Here is a 22,689-nt window from a genome sequence, read left to right as displayed (position 1 = left end):
CTCCCCTAAGCTGCACCGTCAAAGTGATATGACAGAAACTATCTCAGGTCCGAACCTCATCTATGTTGAAAATCTGATCGAGATCGGTTGGGTGGTTCAAGAGATTAAGTTTTATTTATTTTTATATATACCTCCCTCTCCCCTAGGTCCTACCATCAAAATGAAACTTAAAAAACTTTTCAGTTCCGAACCTCATACTTGTTAAAAATTTGATTAACTCTTGGAGTACCAATATATAAATTTTACTTAAATGTCCAAGATGGGGTCAATTTGACCCCATAAGTTTTTGTGACTCTAAGGCCAGCAAAGAGACCAAATGATATTCTATTGTTACAATACATGCAATGAACATTTATTGTAAAGAGGAAAATGCACCACATAAGAGAAACTAACAAAATGAGGTTGGCGCCAAAACTCGCTTGCACGAAAATGCCATGCCCTAAGCGCCATCTACATTTGGCGGAATGAGATTTTGTTTTTCTTCCCTCCTCTCGGAATATGATTGAAAAATCTTTATTCAATGATTGACCAAGATGGGGTCATTTTGACCCTATTTTCCATTTCAGTAAATAAAAGGACAAATTAGAGTTAAAATACATAATCTCTTAAGGCAAAATAAAATTCCGTGAGTAGCGATATCTCCCTCGTCGTACCGCCTCTGATGCAGTGAACCCGTAACCTTGGAATTTTACTTCAAGTTTTGTTTTCGTTTGTAATTTCTGTTATAAAAATGTGAACGTTCCTTGTTACACAATCCTTACACAGACATAATAAACACACAGAACAGCCAAAAATAATAGTAATAACAATGATTAAAAAAGTACATTATATAAAAAATTTCCTGAAACATAATACAATCCAGTAACCTTAACCTTCCTAAGAAGCGACATTGAACTGAAACAGAATTTAGTATAATATTGTAGTGAAACATTTCTCCTTCTTCGCGTAACATCCGTACAATTAAGAATTTAAAGCTTTGGAAGAAGAAAATAGAGGAAGATACCTGTTTGACCTTTAGGTATAGACTTCCTTGAGACAATTTTCGCTTTTCTTTAAACTCCCAACCGTATATAAAGCACTTGGAAACCCTCTGCTGATACAGTTTGAAACATTCTGAACTCCTGCTTCAATTAGGGACAACGTTTGATAAAGGTAAGGCATGAGTTGACTATTTGCTAGCAACATTCATTTAGTCAATACAGGCAGTGTGTATGTTTTGTATTCATTTGCTTCTTGTAAAATGTTTCCAGAATTCTAATAGATTCATTTGCTTCTTGTAAAATGTTTCCAGAATTCTCAAATTTTAAAGACCGGAGAATTTGAAGACTGAGGTTCTCGTCCAGACAGCAAACAGATTTTCTACAGAAAATCTATTTGTTGTAGAATTTTACAACACAATTTAGAATTTACAAATATCTTCTGTATAAACTTCTGGACTTTACAGCTTACGAAAGCTATGGCCAGTAACCCTCTGCTTTCAGTTGAATGATGTGTTGTCGGCATATATTTCTTGTTACCATTTTTTCTGATCATTAGGGGGGCACTTTGGCTCAATGGTACAGCGCTTATCTCTGGTGCGTGGGGTCCCTGGTTCTATCCCCGGACAATCAAGTTTGTGGTAGACAACATCTTGTTCGTGCGTTTTCTCTGAGTTCTCCTCTTTCCTCCCCAACATTCTCATTCCAACAATTCTATAATAACCATTCACTTTCTTTAAACATCCATCATCTTTAACTTGCAAAACAATTGTGCGACGTAAAATTAAATATCTAAATTGTTTCCACAATTTCGTCACAATGTTAACACTGAAGATTGTGACCCCACATCACCAGAAATCGAATCCAGAATCACGTGTGACAAAAGTATACGCGCTAATCATTCAGTTGATTATAACTTGAGCAAATATTATAAGATGCTTGAAATGTTCACATATATTTAGATCCCAGCAAGAAACTTCACAGCTATGAGATTTATGCAGATAACACAAGTATCGGAAACACAGAACAAATCAAAGTAACAATTTCTATTGCAGATAGTAATGGCCTACTCTAATTGTCAGAGGATTTCAAGTAGGAACCATGAAAACATAACAAATATAAAAGTAGTAATATAGCAGCAATAACAAAAGTAGCAAAGTTACCTGATATACATTGAAAACTCAAGTGACACCTTGAAAACTTAAAAATGTTTCTAGACTTTCCTTATATTAGGCTTTCTCAATATATTTCGGGGATACAGTGGGTCAGTGGTAGAGTATTCACCTCTTGTGCGTGAGGTCTCTGGTTCGATCCTAGCTCGCACCAAATGGACCTTGTGCTAAACAAACACCATGTGCGTAGATTTCCTCGGAATTCTTCCGTTTCCTCCCAGTTTCTTCACTCCTCCATTACGTTCATTTCTTATCACCATTGTCTCCTTTAGCCTACAGGCATAAGTGTGAGACGTAAAACTTAAGGATTTCATTTTTTGATTTGGGGAAGGTAGAGGCATTTCAATTGCCATTCCCCAAAATCTGAAATACACATACGTATATTTTAATGAATTTTTTGGTAATATACTAATAAAAATGTGAAACTCTTACATGAGTAGAGCATCTAGAATCACTTTCGCCCCTTCCCCCGCAAACAAGATCTGAAATGGTGCTGCTGTAATAAGGATTTGCTAAATAAAGGACGATTTTTATATTTCAAAATTCTTGAATTTATTACTAATTTCTGTCCTTGATTTTAATTCATGTGATATAAGAGGGATTTCTCAACGTGGGGGGTCGGGACTCCTAGAGTGTCGCGAGAGGAATATTGGAAGTTGCGAATAGGGAGATCATAATTTCAACAGTTAAAAATAGTTCACCTAAAAAAAAATCTGACTACGCTTAACTACAAACTCACTACACAATAAATTTCCACATATGAAGACATTACATTTCAATTTTCAGCTCTCTCCGTTCCACATCTTTAAGTGTTTCATGTTATAGACTATCTATATAGAAAGTATAACTTCGTGCAAATTGATCACGCCCTATTGAAAGATGATGCTGAATTTGAATCGTGTACTCTCCCTCCCCCTATCCTGTCATGAATTCCTATTTATATATAATTTTTTTTTAATACTAAAGGCCTAATTTTATCCCAAATATGGTCCAAATCGGTCAAGCAGATTTTGTTTGGCGACGATGCTAAATTTGAATTTTTATGTACTCTTTTCTATGGTGCTCTCTTGACTCCCGCGCCTATGAATTTCTCAGGCCAAAGGTGTGCTCTTGTATCATGAATATTCAAATTCGATCGAACAGTTTTTGCATGATAGGACCTATTTTTGAATTTGAATTTTGAGCCTCCTCAGTCGCGTGTCTCTTTTGTTTCTCGCGATGAAATGAATACTTATATATATCAAAATAATTTGAATTTTGTCTCTCACATACTCCCCCCCCCTCTTCGTCGTCCTTCAACGCGCCAAAACACCAGTAAAAGTGGATCTGAAAAGGTAAGGGGACGGTAGGTAGCGGTATGACGTCACACCGTCTCCCTGCCTATCTTTGCTCATTGTATTTTTCAAGAACTGGGGGGACCCCGTACATATTTTTTGGAGGTGGGAGGACGGCGCCCCCCGCGTTCCCCCTCACTTCTATCCCTGCGCCAAAGTAAATATAAGTAAATTTAGTAGATGACAAAAACGCCTCGAATCGGTCAGATCGTTCTTGAGTGATGCTAAATTCGACGAATTCACACCATCGTGTGTCTCTCCTTTGTTCACCGCGTCAAGATAAATACATAAACTTGTGGGAAGGATGGTCCAAGTCGAAAACTCCTACATGCTAGGCCGCTAGGTTACCGAAATTTTAATATTGCTAATGCTTTGTAGTATTTTTTTAATTAAAAAAAAACATATTTTATTTCAAATAGAAACACAATTCACACATTAACTTATTTTTTTAATTATCTTAGACTAAGGTGATTTTCTTCCCATTCATTTAACATATTCACAACTTCACGATTGTCGTAGAATATCTATTAACACGTTCGCTGCTGAGAACGCCCATCGGCGTCCAGTACTGAATTCGGTATATGCGCCGGACGCCTCTCGGCGCTTGTCCCTGCAGCTGATTCACTTTCCCGCCAGCGCTAGTGCAGGTATTGCTAGCGCTAGCGGGAAAGTGAATCAGCTGCAGGGACAAGCGCCGAGAGGCGTCCGGCGCATATGCCAAATTCAGTACTGGACGCCGATGGGCGTCCTGAGCAGCGAACGTGTTAAATGTTGTAGTATATCCTAACAATATGTGAAAGTGTCTAATTCGCCAAAAAAAAAAAAAAAGTATAAAATCTAAAAGAAAAAAGCTTGCAATGTGACATACACCTTTGTTTTACCAATAATAAGTTCTAAAATCAAGTTGGGTTTTCATGTAGTTTTTTCATGTAAATTCAACAAATTTTCCCCACTAGACCACTAGGATAAGCCCATGAACTCAAGAGTTCCTGGCGAGGAAAATTAATTAATTGATTAATTGAATATGTAAATTATTTCAATCATACTTGCTTGAGATTCCTATTGCATTCAATAAGTCAAGTTTAAGTTATTAAAAAAGTCACTACAACCATACTTCCTCAAATTGAAACGCGTGATGAAAGCACACGTAATTATTATACATGTGGTAATAAAAAGTCAGGACAAAGTGTCATTCTTAAAAAAAAAAAAAAAAAATCAAAACAGTACTTTTGTCCGAAAAACGGAATAATTCCAATTAATCGGGATGTATAGTCACCCTAGTCGCAAAGGGAAGTAAAGAAGATAATGTAATTAGAATCTAATAACGGGAAAAAAATCTTATTTTGTTAGATATTTTTATTTCCATGATGAAAAGCTGAATATTGAAATTGAAGAAAAGTACAAATACAGCAAAAACTGCATGTTAAAATACAATTCAAATAAATTAAAAGCAGTGTAAAACCTGAGCCTGGTACAATTTCACTAAGCTTCACAAGAGATAAACAGCAATAGTCAAAAGCTTATTGCAAGAGGGAAATTACTTTTGGGGATCGCTCGCAAGAGACTGAGATAAAAAGAAAAAAGTCGTGATACAAAATAGGTTCGGAAAATATGAAATGATTTTTTTTAGTTTAACGTCCCACGATTATGCCTGTTAGGCTAAGGGAGAAGGATGATTAAGGTAAGTGAATGATGATGGAAAAGTCTGGAATGATAATGTGGGAGGAAGCGGGAGTACTCGAGAAGACCCACGGACATAATTTTGTCTACCACAATCTTGCTTGGCCAGGGGGGGGGGGGCTTCCTAGGATATTTCCAACAACTTTCCTTTCTTTCCACTTTTTTTCTTTTTGTATCTTTAGTCAAGATGGAGTTGGCCAATGACCCCGGACTTTTGATACACTCTGTATGTACTGTGACTGTTGTTCTGAAAAACGATTCCTAGATATGGATTTTTCAACAAGATATTTTTTGTGGATATACCAACACTATTGATATTTTATTCTTAGTGCCAACAATTGGTACAGCCAGTCTGTGAAAGGGCGGAGGGAAGCAAGAGGGACAGTTGCTTCCTCCAAGCACTGTTGCAAACCTACTTAGGTAACTCGTTTTGCTGTTATATATCTTATTATGTTATATAGCCTATATGTTTTAAAACAATAAATTCAGTCTTCGTTTACGTGATCAATGACTTAATGTGACGACAAAGCCAGAGCCACAATTATTTTAAAACATTTTTGTTTGATAATGAAATCATTTCGATAAACTGGATTATTTTCGTGGATTTCACAAGAGCTATTTTCGAAATTAATGTTCCCAAACAAAGCTAGTTTGGATTTATTCATATTCAATGGCAGCAACGATGGTCGATTTCTGAGAGAAAGCCGGTTGCAGTTTTAAGGTAACAAATTTCATTAACTTTGGAATTAGCCACCGGAATTAATTTTCAAAATCTTGAGTACAGTTCCTGTTGTTAATTTCTTCAGTGTATTAAGTTTTGCCACGTCCGCTAAAAAGTTTCACGGCTAGACATTTTCGAAACTATGGCCGATTACCTGTAAATATCATAACCTAGTTGCGATGTATAATGGTTATTATCAGTGCAGTAATCCTGAAATTTTCACAGGCATATGTTTTGTGAAGGTATATGATATGGTTGGCATGAAATACGTATATGGCAATGGAGTAGGTATATTTTTTAATGAACAATACAAAACGCTTGTGTTAATAGTTTTATTAAAGTATAAAGGCGGCGATTCTGTTTTATGGACTAAAAGCGTTTTATGCTGTTTTCTTAATGTTACCGTTCTTATGTAAATGAGAATCGTAAATGCGGTCACACAATGCCAAAACGCTTGTTTCTGTTGCCGTGAAGTAAACAGCTCATTTTTGCGTTGTTTGATGCGTTGTTTCTCCATAATTAACAGAAAGATATATTTTACAATTAAATTACAACTTTTAGTCAGAAAGAAAATGTCCATTGGTAATGAAACAAGAAACAAACCGCGTGAAACAGATAGTTAACCACTGTAGTCTATGATGTTGCCTCTACTTCTATGTCAGTCTTTTTAATAGTTCTAGATTAAAATCATATATTAAATTCGCATCTTAAAATTAGCATATTTTCCTGCATGGTATATATATATATATATATATATATATATATATATATATATATATATATATATATATATATATATATATATATATATATATATATATATTATCTACACGTACAAGAAACAAAATTACATTATGCGTTCTATAATATTATCGTTCAATTTCCACTCCTGTTTACGACAGAAATTCAAGGAAAATAAGCCACACTAAAAGCAAACTCGTAAGTATCTAGATTGGTCTTTTGGACTTCGTTATTTTACTGGCTGTCTAGGTTTTTATGACAGCGTCTGTCTGTTCGTCCTGAGATACATTGGCTTTTAGAGGCCATACATTCAACACATCTCAATTAAATTTTAAACTTAAGGTTTTCATGTAATTCCTCAGGGGATATTTTCGAATTTTCTTCCAACTCCTAAAAAATATAAGTAGTTTACTGAAGAGTAAAAATCAATATTTGTTCTTTTCTCAAGAACGGCTCTAACGATTTTGTTTTTTTCATAAATCCATATGTGAATAACAATCCCATCGTGTGGTACAACTGTAAGCCATTTCTCTGTGAAAAATCGAGAAGGGATACTTTACTCATTTTTTTTTCGAATTACTTTCTCAGAAATGACTCAGGCAATTTAGCTCATATCTCATAAATAAATATTTCATTAATAAGTTTGACAATATAGTAACTCATTTGCCCTGAAAATATGTACGAGGCATAGTTTATTCTTGGGAATGAGTTTTCCTGTACAATTTTCTCGACTCAGGTGATTTTTTGTTTATATTTCATTAATATTTCTATAATGTTCCATAAATAACTTACATGAGAATATCCACAAGCGGTAGTTTACTCTTGGAGTGAGTTAAATACTTTTTGAAATGCGATTTCTGCAATTTTGTTATCTTATATACAAATATTTTTATAATAATCCTACTATGTGGTACAGGGGTGCCCACAAGGGGGGGGCTATGACGCAAACTGCGTCATTGAAATATTTGTGGGGTTAAAAATCTATATAAATATGTTTGAGAGGGTGTAAAAATTAATCGAAAAGATTTTTTTCATGGAAGAACACCTACGGATAGACAATTGAGGGGGGTGCGTCATGTACATGAGGGGGGGGGCACCACTGATGTGGTATAAGTTATTTTCTTATGGAAAAGTATACAAGTGGTAGTGAGTTTTCTTTGGGTGAAATCTTCCGAAAACGCCTCGAATTTTGTTCGTATTTCACAAGAAAATTTTACATTAATTACTGCAGCACAAAATGATTTAGTTTAAGGAATCGGAGCGACAAAATTTAGTGTTGTGGGCCCATACCTTTTATTTCTTACCCATCAAAGAGTTGTGTGGCTTGGGCGAACATAATATCAACTACCATTTCTTGTGAAATTGAGTTATTAGGTGAAATAGGTTGGGATTAAACCACATAACAATATGCAGGTAGTTTAATTTCGGAAAAGTACCTGCAGATGGCAGGAGGAGCTTGTTTGATATGTGCCATTGCATTGAATTGCACGGGAACGCTAAACTTTCTTTCTCAATTTACTGGAAAGTTAGCAAATATAATATACCATTATGTTTCCATGAGTCAATACAATTACAAACAAGCTTTTTCTTATTATGGTGTATTAAAGGAAGCACAAGACCAAATGGATTATTCGTGTCTGTGTAATATCTCTTAATTAGATGATTTTCCCCTCGAAGTTTCATTCTCTTGATACAAAATAACAATTTAAACAAATAATATTAAACAACCACTTTAAATACATTCTGAGTTTTATTCCATTGAAATATTCCTGTTAGTTTAGAAGTTATCGGTTTGTAACTTCGGGAGAGAGAATTGCAACATACTGTGTTCTTCACGTACATGACAGTAACTTTAAAAATTGATTTGGAGCTGGATAAAATGGTTTCCCTATTTTCTTTAATGACTTCTAGGATCCAAATGGTTATCATGCATGGTCTATGTACGAGGTATCGATCCCCAGAGTGAGAATTCATGTACTACCATGAGCAAAATAAATGACGCGTCTCTTTATTTTGAAGTTTTTTGAAAATATCTCCGTTTTCTTTATATGTTCGAAATTTCGGAAGGTTTCCCCAGCAGGACAGGTTAATAACAAACCCGTTTTTAATATTTGTGTTAGATATTAGCTTAAAATAAAGAAATTAGAAGCAAAAAACATTAAATCGACAGAAATCTCGAGAATTACCAACTCTGCTAAAGTGGGAAATTTTCAAGAACACGAGGGAATTCTGCAGTTCAACACGAAGCAGCGACATCTATGACATTGAGAGAAATGTGGATTAAATCTACAAACTAAACTTTTAACGAATATTTCTAGTATGTCTTATTATATGCATTATCTGCAAACTCCAAATATATGAATATATGCTAAGTATTAACATAAAGATAGAGCAAATAGTGGAAATTATCTATGGAAAAGGACGAATTGGTAGGACGATCGTAATGAAATATCGTCTTTACCGGAACAGGCTCAGTTCACGTAAAAAAACAAATAGCTCAGTTAGTTAAAGCAACGAGTCTGTATGCTGAAGGTAGCGGGTTCGATTCCCTGGAAGGACCGTTATCATTTTTATCACTACACTACGGTTATTTTTTTTATTTTTTTATTTGGGAAAAATCAAATTGTAACGTATGTGTAAAACTCATGACGATACCAAAAAAAGAAAAAATGCTGTTGTCGCACTTGCAGTAGCGTCCTTAATTTTGTTTGCAAAGTTTCGTAATTATTTCCCCTGTGCTCACTGCTCACCATATGCTCGCTGGCGCATAACGAATGTTTCCCAGTAAATGTTAATTCTAATTTGGAGAATTTTTAAAGTTTCACAATATTTCTCACTAGATAGTCTTCTATCTACGTGTTTGGATATTTTGATAACAGATTTCCCTATTAAATGTTTAATTTTCCCTAGATGTTTAATTACGGAAAAGTTTTACAATGTATTTGTATTGAATTGAAATTGTTTTGAATTTACTACATAAGGTAAGTAGACCGAAGGAGGAGAACTCAAGTAATTGATATTCTACGTAAAAGCAACCTATTGTAGAATGATGATGCTTCTTACCTTCAGCACATAATCTTTACGTTAGAGAGTCAGACAGAGAAAAATCCTGGTTTTTCCTCCTCTATGACCACCCATCTTAAACCTCTACATATCATTGTTCGTCTCACAAAATTTCGGTGCTCCAAAAACATTCAAATAATAATAATAATAATAATAATAATAATAATAATAATAATAATAATAATAATAATAATAATAATCCTGAATATGCCATCCTTACATAATGTAGGATATCTTAGTTTCCTAGTTTAAATCTTAAATATCTTAGTTTAAAATGCTTTCTTTAGTACTTACTTGAGCAACCATGTAGGAGGGGGTACGACTTTTTATTTTGCCCCTCTCATTTCAGTAGCCTTCCAACAGAAAGTAATTTTTGATAAGCAGGACAGACAAAATGAATAAGAAATATATTTACAGCATCCTCTCCCCTTTCATGATTGGAATATCACGTAATATTTTTTATTCTACGAAAGATGGCCCTGTGCGGTTAGGGGTAGGTAACTAAAAAAATACCTAATATATAGCGCCCCTTGATTGTAATATTACCGCTTCTTTATTTGTACGAGGGAGCCCCTACACAATCAAGGGTGACAAAAAGAATAGGAAGAGTGTCTATTGATTCCAGTGGTGGATCCAGCACGAACTCCTGGGGGAGGGGAGGGGAAGTGAAACATTCTTTTGATGATGTGAAGCTGTCACAAATTACCACTTAACTAAACTAAACAATAGTGGGGGGAACCGGAACCCAGTCAATTTAAATTGATGTAAAAGTTTAATTTTTGGCTTCATATTAAAGTTTTGGTTTCAAATGAGAATTTCAGTCCAAGTGGTCAATGATCAAATCTCGTGGGGCTCTTCAGTGTAGGCTAATACGGCCCCCTTATGAGAAAAGGCAAAATTATTAACATGTTTATAACTTTCGAATTTTTCGTCTATTTTAAAGAAATATTTTGCTTCGTATTAAAGTGTTGGTTCCAAATGACAAATTCAGTCCGAGTGGACAATGATCAAATCTCCGGGGGGGTCTTCAGTATAGGGGGCTACGGCTTGCTTATGGGAAAAGGCAAAAATATGAAAATGCTTATAACTTCCGAATTTTCCGTCTATTTTAAAGAAATTATTGGCTTCATATTAAAGTCTTGGCTTCAAATGACAATTTCAGTCCGTGTGGACAATGATCAAATCTCGGAGGGCTCTTCGGTGTAGGGGTTTCGGCTTCTTTATGGGACAAGATTCACGTAGTTGATATTGCAAAATTGTTTTGTATATATAAGTGGAAACTTGCACCATTTGGTTAATTTTACCTCTTATGTTTTGCAGATTCATATTCCAAGCAATAGTTACTTCGCAGAGCTAAAAGAAGGCACTTACTAGTTTCATTAAAATGAAATGTCTTTTATGAGAGGAGCAGACGAACGAACAGGCACCCAAACGTTGGTTGAGTCGTACGGTTGAAACTCGTTTAGCTCGCTTCAATTATTATTATTATTATTATTATTATTATTATTATTATTATTATTATTATTATTATTATTATTATTATTATTAATAATAATAATAATAATAATAATAATAATAATAATAATAATAATAATAATAAAGCATTACAGGGACCTTTGGTGCAGGGGGTTCGTGGCTCGATTCCACTTCGTGCCAAGTGAAATTTGAGGTGGACAAATACCGTGTGCATGGGTATTTGTTTTCTTGAGATTTTCCATTTTCCTCCCGCTTTCTTCATTTCACCATTTCATTCATCATCATTCTCCCTTAGCGTAAGTGCATAATCGTCCAACGTTAAACTAGATATTGCAATTTCAATAATAATAATAATAATAATTAATTCAACTGAAAGAACTGTAATTTATGTGGACAACAATTATCATAAATATGCAACCATTATAAAAACAATGCTTTGAGTTGAAAGATAATCCTTCCCAAGTGTTAACGAATGCGCACGAGATAAGACATGTCTCGAGAAAGAGACAAGACGCGCTTTGTGACATCCAAGATAATACGAGGCAAATGTTTTGGACACGAGATAGCTTGTAAAATGTCTCGTCTTGTCTGGAATGTCTCGAAAACAAAAGTCTAAGTTTTAAAATTATTTTTCAAGATCAATTCTCTCAGAAGTAGTTCTCTGCCTTAAAATTAATAACGACATTTGTGATTTAAAAAAAGATAAACAATGCCTAAAGTTAGTAGTTAACTTTTCGAAAAGAAGCTTCATTAAGGGTGAACCTGAAAGATGTCCACAAACTTCGGGAGGTGATTCGTGACATCAAAAGGAGACAAATGGTCCTCTTGCAGTTTTCGAATTCAACTTCGTTGTCGAGATACAGGGTTGCCAACTGTTCGTGTTTGAGAAACTCACTGGGAATAAATTCAAGTCCAAGAATAAACTACTACTCATATATTTTTCAGGTCAATTGACTTATACCATGTTGTAAGGTCAAATATTTATTTATGAAGTGTGTACAAAATTCGCCAGGGTCTTTTCTGAGAAAATCGTCGAGAAAAAGTCACCTCCAAGAATAAACTACCCCTCGTAAATTTTTCTAAGAGAAATATCTGATACTGCAATATAGGGTTATTAATTAAATATTGATTAATGAAAAATAAACAAAATTGTTAAAACCATTTTTGAGAAAATAGCGTTTTTCGATTTTCGGCTGTTTGTAAACCACATTTATTTTAGGTGGTAGGAAAAATGGAAAAGCTCCTGTAAGAATACTAAGTAAACCCTAAGTTTAAAATTTGGTGTAGATAAGTTGAACGGTATGGCCTCTAGGCGAGTGCATATAAAAGTGTGCCGAACGGACGGACCGGAAGGACGGGTGTCGAAAAGTCACATTTTCGATATGTAGACGCCATGAAACACGTAAATCCGTTGAAATCTGAATTTGATATTATTTTCACAATCACTATATTTTCTTCTCTCTTTTGTCGCTCGAAAAAGAAAAGCCTGAGTTTACCACAAAAAGCTAGGGAGTTTCTAAAAAAATATTCAATTACAGGGCCACCGCACTAAACTTTTTCAATTCAATTTCTTAACTGTGTTAGGCCGCAGTTGTTACTGAAGTGTGTATTTGGATAATACGAATAAAATTATCGTATTATTCAAATACATCGAATGTCAGATTATCGAATAAAAAACTTCGATTGAAGAAAATCCATACTACAAAACTAACTCACACTTTGAGCACATTTTCATTAGACATATAATAGACCAATTAATGCAATCATTGTTTATGAAATATGAAAAAAATCAAATGAGTCACTTTGGGAAAGTCATTCAAAAAGAACACGTCAGGAGTAACCTACCTCTTGTGAATTGTTTCGAACAATGAGTTAAGGTATACTTTTGGTTATTAATGAAATATTTATTTGCGAAATTTGAACAAAATCGCCTGTCGTTCGAGAAAATTGTCGGGGAAAAAACTTTGACCCCAAAAATAAACTATCCGTTGTAATTGTTTTTCATAGAAATGACTTATACTAAAATATAGGGTTATTAATGAAATACTTATTTATGAATTATCAATAAAATTGTCCGAGTAATTTTTGAGAAAATCGTGAGGGAAAAATAACTCCCCGAATAAACTATCTCTTGAGGATTCTTTCAGGGTAAGCGAGTTATTCCATATTACTAGGTTTTTAATGAAATATTTATTTCTGAGTACGAACAAAATTGCTTGACTCATTTTTGAGAAAACGGTGGAGGAAAAACACCCACAGGAGTAAACTACCCCTCGCATATTTTTTCAGGACAAACGAGTTTTGCCATATTGTTCGGTTATTAACGAAATATTTATTTTTGAAATATGAATAAACTCTTTTGAGTCGTTTTTGAGAAAATCGCCCAGACAACACTCCACCAAGAATAAACTACCCCTCGCATTTTTTTAGGACAAACGAGTTATGCCATATTGATAAGTTATTAATGAAATCTTTATTTATGAAATATGAACGAAAACATTTGAGTCCATTTTGAGAAAATCACTGAGAAAAACTCACCCCCTTAGTATAAACTACCCCTTGTAGATTTTTCTCAGATAAATGCCTTATACCACAAAATAGGGTTGCTAATTAAATATTGATTTATAAAAAAAGAAAGAAAACAAGATCGTTAGAGCCAGTTATGAGAAAAGATCTTTTTTTTATTTTCATCGTACAGGAAACTACCCTTGTTTTGGGAGTAGGAGAAATAAAAAAAAAATTTGGAAATACTATAAAAATCTTAAACTAAAATTTGGTGCAGATAAGTTGAACGGTATGGCTTCTAGGCAAGTGCATAGAAAAGTGTAGCGAACGGACGGACGAACTGATGGACATGTATCGAAAAATAACTTTTTCGGTGTTAGGGGCTATAATACATGTAAATTCGTTGAAATGTCAAATTTGATTTTTTTTTCGAACACCATACTTTCTTCTCTCATTTGTCACTTCAAAGTAAAAGGAACTCAGAACTACAGATAAAAGACACCTACTTTTACACATAGACATTTATTGATTTAAAACTGTTTTAGTTTGTGTCATTTCACTTCCAATTGAAAGGTTTTACAATGATTAACGGCATACCAATGACGAGACGGAAGTTTTCAGGAAGTAAATGCATTCAGAAGTCTAGACTGCATTACAGCCTGTTTTTATTTCTGCAATTGTTAACAGCTGTAATTTCGTCCAAACGCTACATGAAATAATTTTTGGTTGACGTCAATGTATTATTATTTTAGTATTGTTCTCTTCAGACTTGGTTGAAGTTTTGTCTTAACGGTTATACATTTTTTCTTTCTTATTTCATCGTTACACATAAGAACAAAATGTTATGGTGGGTGGATAGATTCGAACCTACGAACATTGAGTTTATATTCTTCCAACACTTTACCAATGGACCAAGCTTTGTCTTCACGTTAACGCCCGGTTACAGGGTTTACTAGGATTTAAATAAAATGGCTGGCTGTTAGAATTCCCTGCTCACATATTTCGATAAATAATTTTCATTGCTTCGGAGATACGTAGAGCAATGTTTAGATACACATTTTAGGAGAGTGAATGTTGGTGTATATAATAATTTCATGCCAGGTAAAAGCTAGATAAGTTTCGATAAAATGTTTCATATGTAGTTCTCAGTAATAATCTTGCTGTTCGGAGTGAAGTTCCAAGGTTCAGCATTGCCTAGCAGTTTTTGCTATTAATATCCCTTCTAACAATATTGGCAGTGGACAAAAGTTAGCCCGTGTTGAAGCTTTTTGCTCCTAATTTAGTTATTTTACTTACTTAAGGAATATATTGAAAATTGTCAGCAGGCACGTATGCAGTAATTTATTTCGGGAGAAGTCCGACTTCAATATTAGGATAAATTATAATAAAATTTAAAAGATAATCCTTAAATTTAGGCTAAATTTACAGAGAAGTTGGGATTTCAGAGGGGAGTCCGGACCACCTGGACCCACCCCTAAATGCGTCCTTGTTTGTCAGTAACGTTTCCTCATTTTGAAACCCTCAAAAACTTCGGATATATAAAGGAAAACGAGTTATTTTCGATAAAATATCACTTCAGAAGACGCGACAGTTTTATTGCACTGGTGGTATCCCAAGTTCACAAGGGCAAGAATTCATTAATTTTGATTCTCTGTCATTGTGCTCTATCGAAAGGTTAGGTTTGTAACATATTACTCCTACGAACAAGCATGACTGGCAGATAGGAGTACTGAACACAACTCCAGAGAAATGCATGCTGAACTCTACGCTTGGGTGATTTGCCCTCAAGGTCAATCGAGTGGTAATTCAGTTCCGTCTCTGTTCTTAAGCCATGTTCGTATTACTTCGAACAGTTTTGATAATGAAAAGCATGCCTCTTAATATAACAGACTTCTTTCTCGTAAGAAATCGAAACTCAGTTGGTCAGAGCAACTAGTCTGTAAGAATTAGGTTGTTAGTTAGGAGCCCAGTACGAGTAAGGGTTTTTATTACTATTGTTTTTATCTTTTTTATGTGAGGAAAAATCAAATTGTGACATCGCGATATCAAATGTATTTGATTAGGTAGCTTTGTCTTAGCTAAACTTTAAACATCAGTAACCGTCGAAATTATTTCACCAACTGATCACTTACTGAACATTTCAAACACGTCAAACCAGTGGCATAACATGAAGGTTAACCTCTCCTCCGCAGTCCTTAGTTATGCGTCCGTACTTTCAAGGGCGGACTAAGGGCCGGGCGACTGCCCGGGGCGCCAGAGAAAGAGGGGCACCAAAACGAGCCTCAAAAATAAATTTTATAATGTGCTTTCTACTGACGTTTTTGGTTTATATTCTTGTAAAGTAGAGGCAATTATATGATATTTTTCCATTTCACTATGGAAGAAGAGAGTTTCATAGTGCTAAGGGGGCTGTATCGAAAAATTGAGAGATGGCATGTAGAATAAAGAGTGTTAAATAATAATAATAATAATAATAATAATAATAATAATAATAATAATAATAATAATAATAATAATAATAATAATAATAAATATGAATGTCTTTGGAGAGCCGAAATTATGTGAGACGAACAATGATATGTAGAGGTTTAAGATGGGTGGTCATAGAGGAGGAAAAACCAGGATTTTTCTCTCTCTGACTCTCTAACGTTAAGATTATGTGCTGAAGGTAAGAAGCATCATCATTCTACAATAGGTTGCTTTTACGTAGAATATCTATTACTTGAGCTCCCCTCCTTCGGGCAACTTTGCTTATGTAGTAAATTCAAAACAATTTCAATTTAAGACAAATATTTATAGAGAAAATTAAACATTTAATAGGGAAATCTGTTATCAAAATATCCAAACACGTAGATAGAAGACTATGTAGTGAGAAATATTGTGAAACTATAAAATTCTCCAAATTAGAATTAACATTTACTGGAAAACATTCGTTATGCATCAGTGAGCACAGGGGAAATAATTACGAATCTGTTTGCAAACAAAAATTAGAGACACTAATGCAAATGCGACGATATTTTCTCTCTCTTTTTTTTTTTTTTTTTTTTTGGTATCGTCATGAGTTTTACACATGTTACAATCTGATTCTTTCCCAAATAAAAAATAAATAAAATAACCTTAGTGATAAAAATGACAACAGTACTTCCACGGGATTCGAACCGTCTATCTTCGGTATACAAACTCGTTGCTTTACCTAACTGAGCTATTTGCTCTCTTACGTAAGCTGAACCTGTTCTACAGTAAAGACGATTTTTCATTACGATTGGGCTAACAATTCGTCTTTTTCCATAGGTAATTTCCACTATTTGCACTATCTATACGTTAATACTTAGCATAGATTCATATATTTGGAGTTCGCTGATAATGCATATAATAAGACATACTAGAAATATTTCGTTAAAATTTTCGTTTGTAGATCTAATCCACGCTTCTCTCAATGACATAGATGTCGCTGCTTCGTGTTGAACTGCAGAATTCCCTCGCGTTCTTGAAAATTTCCCACTTTAGCAGAGTTGGTAATTCTCGAGATTTCTGTCGATTTAATGTTTTTTGCTTCTAATTTCTTTATTTTAAGCTAATATCTAACACAAATATTAAAAACGGGTTTGTTATTAACCTGTCCTGCTGGGGAAACCTTCCGAAATTACGAACATATAAAGAAAACGGAGATATTTTCAAAAAACTTCAAAATAAAGAGACGCGTAATTTATTTTGCTCATGGTAGTACTTTACACAAGTTGTTGAACTGTGAATCCACGTCTCTGTACTGGAAAGAAAATTCAAACTCCAAATAAACAAATTAAACCGTATTCGGTTGGGATTAAAGAAGATAAATTTCACAATCTTTCTGTAAATTTGGCGTTTCATTGTGCCAGAGAGATTGGTAGTGCTTGTATTAATAGAATATCACATGGAACACTCAAATAGACAAATTTCGTCACTAAAGCTTGAACTAGAACTTAAATAATTTCCTTTTCATGATCTATTTTAAAATCTTACCAATACTGCAATGTGGCTAACAATTTCCTTCTTATAACAATTTCCCCCAAGTAAGATTTATTATGTATTACAGTGCAGTGCCGTGAAAAATCAGCGCCCGGGACGAGAGTATACAATGGCGCCCCCGTACATATGAGTGAGATCGACAGACCAACCGCGAAGCGTAATAAAATTTTCAAAAATAAACCTTTCTTTTCTTTCATTTTGAGCACATTTTATTACTTTTTTCTTCCATTTTATATATGTGCACATGCATTTTCCTAACATAAGTAACATTTTCCCTCTCTCTTCTTTTGTTTTTTCTCTCCCGAATTTTGCGCTCCCTTACTTCGGCGCCCGGGGCCTTCGCCCCGCTAGGCCTCCTCACGGCACGGTACTGTGTTATTAGAGGATATGGAAGTTTTAGCTTGTTAATATAAATAGTCAGGTTCATACCTAACTAGTGGAGAGGTCCCTATTCTCCGCACGAGGAGAAAAGAATAAGGTTTAATTAATATTACATTTATACTTTCACGGCATATTTTGTGCATTATCGGCAAACCTTGTGCATTACCTACCAGACTAAGACGGTGGCGCGGCGTGAGTTCGACTCGTCCTCTATCCCAATCTCTTTTTTTCTTTGTCAAGTATCAAGATACTCAAAATCACGTTTTATTATTTAAAATGAAGTCTAAATACTAAATTTAATTTCTCGAAATTTAAGAAATTTCGAAATATGGACACGTTATTAAACCACCCCTACATCATTTTATTTCAATCTACGTCAAATGGTTTTATAAACGCTGGAACATGTGTTTAAATAGCATATTTCTAATAAGAATTTTAAATATCAAATGTTATGCCTGTAAGTTTAAAGAATTCCGAAATTATATTTAACTAATGTGCATGTTAACAAACGTTATACCTGTAAGTTCTTATTGGACTATCTTTCTTTTTCAGATGTTCTCCAAACTTGTATTGTTGGTTGCGTTCTCTCTGCCAGCCATCTTGAACGCTGAGCCTATTCATTCAGGTGGAGGAGTGGTATCTTCTGGTGGCGTAGCCGTAGAGCGCACAGGTACTGTATCCACTGGTGTACACCATGGTCCATTGGGCGCAGGACACGTTGTTACTAACACCCAAGGAACCCGAGTGGTGAAAGTCGGTGGTTCTCAAGTAACAGGAGGTATTGGTGCACCTTTGGCTAGTCCAGTAGGAGTTGGCGCTCCTCTCGGAGGACATGGAATTATTCAACCTGGACTCGTTGGTAAACCAGGTTTAGTTGGTCATGGAGTTGGACCAGTTCATCCAGTTGGAGGTGTAGGCCTTCATCATGGAGTTCCTGTCGCCGGAGCAGGTGCTGTGAAGACATCCAGTGTCCAAACTACTCAACAAGTGCATCAACAAGTTGGAACTGCTGGAATTGGAGGCGTTCCAGTTGGTGGAATCGGTGGAGCTGGGCACTCTGTAGCTACCAAGACCATCTCCCAACAGAGCAGTGTTGCCAGTCACGGCGGTACTCTCTACGGCTAAATTCTATTTACATTTGAAACATTTCCTTCATTCCTTCCAATCTGATTTATGTAGCTCCTTCTACTGTCATAATAATGCTTTTTTCTGACTTCGGTGTATGTCTTGATCTTACTTCATAAGTAATAAAGAAATTGAAAACAAAATTCTTTTCTTTCAAATCCGTTCAGCTCTTGAAGGAAGTAACATTAGTAACAATAAATAAATAAATAAATAAATAAAAATAAACGCTACAAACTGAAGGGAGAAACGTTATGAACGTATACAAGAATTCAAGAATTAGTGCACTGCGCTTGGGTCAATTGCCTCAAAATAAAAGTTATTAAAGACAGAAGACATTTATTACATACTAAGCGTTTGGTAAGGTAAATTATAGAATCATATCAAGAAAATATCCTATTATAGGTAACTATACTTAATAACATTTTAGTCTAACAGAGAACAACGATTTATGTTAACATTTAGATTTATGTGACACTTTGTACTAAACACTGAGTTTCCCAGCTAATAATAATAATAATAATAATAATAATAATAATAATAATAATAATAATAATAATAATAATAATAATAATAATTATTATTATTATTATTATTATTATTATTATTATTATTATTATTATTATTATTATTATTATTATTATTATTATTATTATTATTATTATTATTATTATTATTATGCTAGACATAGGAACACTTCCTGAAAATCAATGATCGAATAAAGTACGAGGTATGGCTGATAAGAAACGGACTGGTGGTACAAAACCCTTTATTGGTCATTTTGTACAATAGGAATTATACCCTTCGAAGTACTCCCCTGCACGATCCCTACACCGTTCTATATGAATTTTCGAATCCTGGAAGCAGTGTTACCGGTTAGGGATGTGCACGAGACGAGTCGAGACAGAAATTTCCTATCAAAATTCGAGTCGAAATACAGCTCTTCCAATAGAGAAGAATACATTTTTCGAGTCGAGACACTACTTTTACAGCACATTTTCGAGACGAGACAACCTCAAATCTTGTCTCGTGCGCATCCCTATTACCGGTCGTTTTCGGAAATAATTCTCATGGCATCCGTTACCTTTCTCTTTACAGCTTCTACTATCTCAAATCTGGTTCTTATGAGTGCTGACTTTACATTGCGGAATTAAAAAAAAAAAAAAAAAAAAAAGATATCACGGAGCAACATCTAGGGAATATAACGAATAATCTAACACAAATATCCCGTGTTTGGCCAAAAATATCTTCATTAGCAGTGCTATATGAGCAGAAGCATCATCTCCGTGCAAAATCCATGACTTGTTTGTCCTCAAATAGGTCTTTGTCTCCTTACTCGCTCATGAGGGCGTGTCAGCACATTAAGGTAATAATGTTGTTGATTTACAGTTCCACCCTCGGATATCCAATTAACGTACACGAGCCCACTGATGATGAAAAAAACAATCATCATTGCTTTGGATTTCGATTTGCTTATTCGAGCTTCATTTTGGTGCGCCGAACTCGGGCTTTCCCAACACATTGATTGGCATTTAGTTTTAGGATCGTATGTGAAAAAACCACGATTCGTCACAGATTATCACTCTCTCTAAGAATGTAGGATCTCTTTCAATATTTGTCAAAATGTCAGTGCAAATCTTCATCCGAATGCGGAACGTCCATATCGAGCGTATCGTCTATAATGTCTTCTCATCACTCTTTAAACCGTTCGAACCACTCAAAAACTAAAGTGCATGGTAAACAGTCATCACCGTATACTACCTTTAGCAGAAGGTAAGTTTCTTTCACTGACTTTCCCAATTTAAAAACAAATTTCACATTGATACTAGGTTCCATTTTAACACTTAACAGTTTTTCGACGGAGCATAGATGCATGATAAAGTTACAGCGGAATTGAGCAGCTTGCACCCTGGGAAATCACTCATTCGATAGGCAGGGTATCCTGGTATACATTCATACATCGATTGACATTCATGAGCTCGCTGTTCGCCGAATCATTTTTCTTTTAAGCCACACCTTGTATGATAGTGATGTGCAACATGATATCATTAATTGAATGGTTTTGATGTTTTTATCATAGAAATTCAGTAAGATTTCTTCAAATATTACAATTCATCGGGTAATATTGGTTACATTAAGTTGGGAAAACATCAACAATGATCGTAAGCGACATCAGAAATTTTTGTAAGAGCGCATAATGTGACCATTTACAGTTTCCTCGCTACAAAATTTTCATGCAGTGGCTCAGTGGTAGAGCACTCACTTTTGGTGCGAGAGGCCACAAGTCATGTAGTTTGTTGTGGCCATCTCTTCCGCAGACCTTCTCGAGGCTCTCCTGTTCCTTCCACCTCCATATACAGGGCTAGCATAAATGATTCATTCATTTTGAAAAGGCTACATTTTCAAAAGTATGACACATACACACACGAAAGATATATGAAAAGAATCACAAACTCACCAAATTTATACACCCTCTACAAATGTTCACCAATAAAAAAGACATCGAGTATCGGTATATAAACTTGGTGAGTTTGTGGTTCTTTTCATATATCGTTCATGTGTGTATGTGTCATACTTTTGAAAATGTAGCCTCTTCAAAATGAATGGATCATTTATGCTGTTCCTGTATATCACACAATAGATGCCATAGCGGTCACGGTGGCTAATTGGGAACACCCGATGAGAGTAGTTGAGTAGGTTGACGATCTTAAGGCGAAAAAAAAAATCCATGGGTGTAGGGCATGGGTGGATTTTCAACTGTCCTTAAAGTTTCTGTGTTCATGTCCCAGTCACATTGGATTAAGTAGAAAATAGAATACCAAAATGACCATGGAGCCAATTGTTCCGGTTAGAACGATTTAAAAAAATGATTAGGACGCTCATGTCTTGTTAGATCACAGGCCATGTGAGTTTGTGATGGACAACATCGTTTCCGCAGGTTTTCTCTTGGTTTTCTTATATCCTTCCACATTATCATTCCACCAATTATTTCGTTATCATTCTCATTTATTATTATTCTCTTTCCTTTTGTCTACAGGATAAAATCGTGAGAAGTAAAACTACAAAATTCATTTCATTTCTTATTCCGAGAGATGCCATCGTATTAAATTCTACACTAGCATATAGACCAAAACGATTTCAGGGAGGCTCGGGTTCGATTCCCGGCGGGAGCTCCTGTGGTTTGGATTCCACGTTAATTAGTAGGTCCACGTCTCATATAGCCTCGCTGCTGAAAAGGGACGTTAAACTCAAAATCAACTCAACTCAACTCAAAACCGTTTCAGAAAGCACTAACAAAAAAATATTCATTGCAATAAAGCCATACACACATTGCAACAAAAGATACGTATATGTGAATATACGTATAGGTTTTAAAAAAAGTAATCAACCAGAATCATAATATAGTAGATGAAGAGACAAACCATGTTCATCTAGGAAACTACACTTCAATTGCAAAAAAATCAAACAAGATGAAATCTTCAAGAAGAAATGTACAGTACAGTACCAAAAAC

At 34.9% G+C, this 22,689-nt stretch overlaps 2 protein-coding genes across 2 annotated transcripts in view; one reads left to right on the top strand and one right to left on the bottom strand.

The window, feature by feature from the left end:
* The window catches only part of LOC145680428 (degenerin-like protein unc-105), a 553,540-nt gene that overhangs the window by 91,960 nt on the left and 438,891 nt on the right, over positions 1-22,689 (bottom strand). The gene's annotated exons all lie outside the window — the stretch shown is intronic.
* LOC145681437 (uncharacterized) lies at positions 1,019-19,323 on the top strand. Its single transcript, XM_081753080.1, has 2 exons — positions 1,019-1,152; positions 18,608-19,323. The coding sequence occupies exon 2, from the start codon at positions 18,608-18,610 to the stop codon at positions 19,178-19,180; it is 573 nt and encodes a 190-aa protein (XP_081609206.1). The 5' UTR covers positions 1,019-1,152; the 3' UTR covers positions 19,181-19,323.

Source organism: Thermobia domestica, chromosome 3, assembly GCF_964235325.1.
Source record: "Thermobia domestica chromosome 3, izTheDome1.hap1.1, whole genome shotgun sequence".
NCBI lineage: Eukaryota > Metazoa > Arthropoda > Insecta > Zygentoma > Lepismatidae > Thermobia > Thermobia domestica.
Note: the sequence above shows the minus strand (reverse complement) of the source record. Positions and strands in the feature narration are given on the sequence as shown.

Coding starts and splice junctions, on each gene's coding strand:
- LOC145681437 (XM_081753080.1), top strand. CDS start 18,608: ATGTTCTCCAAACTTGTATTGTTGGTTGCGTTCTCTCTGCCAGCCATC.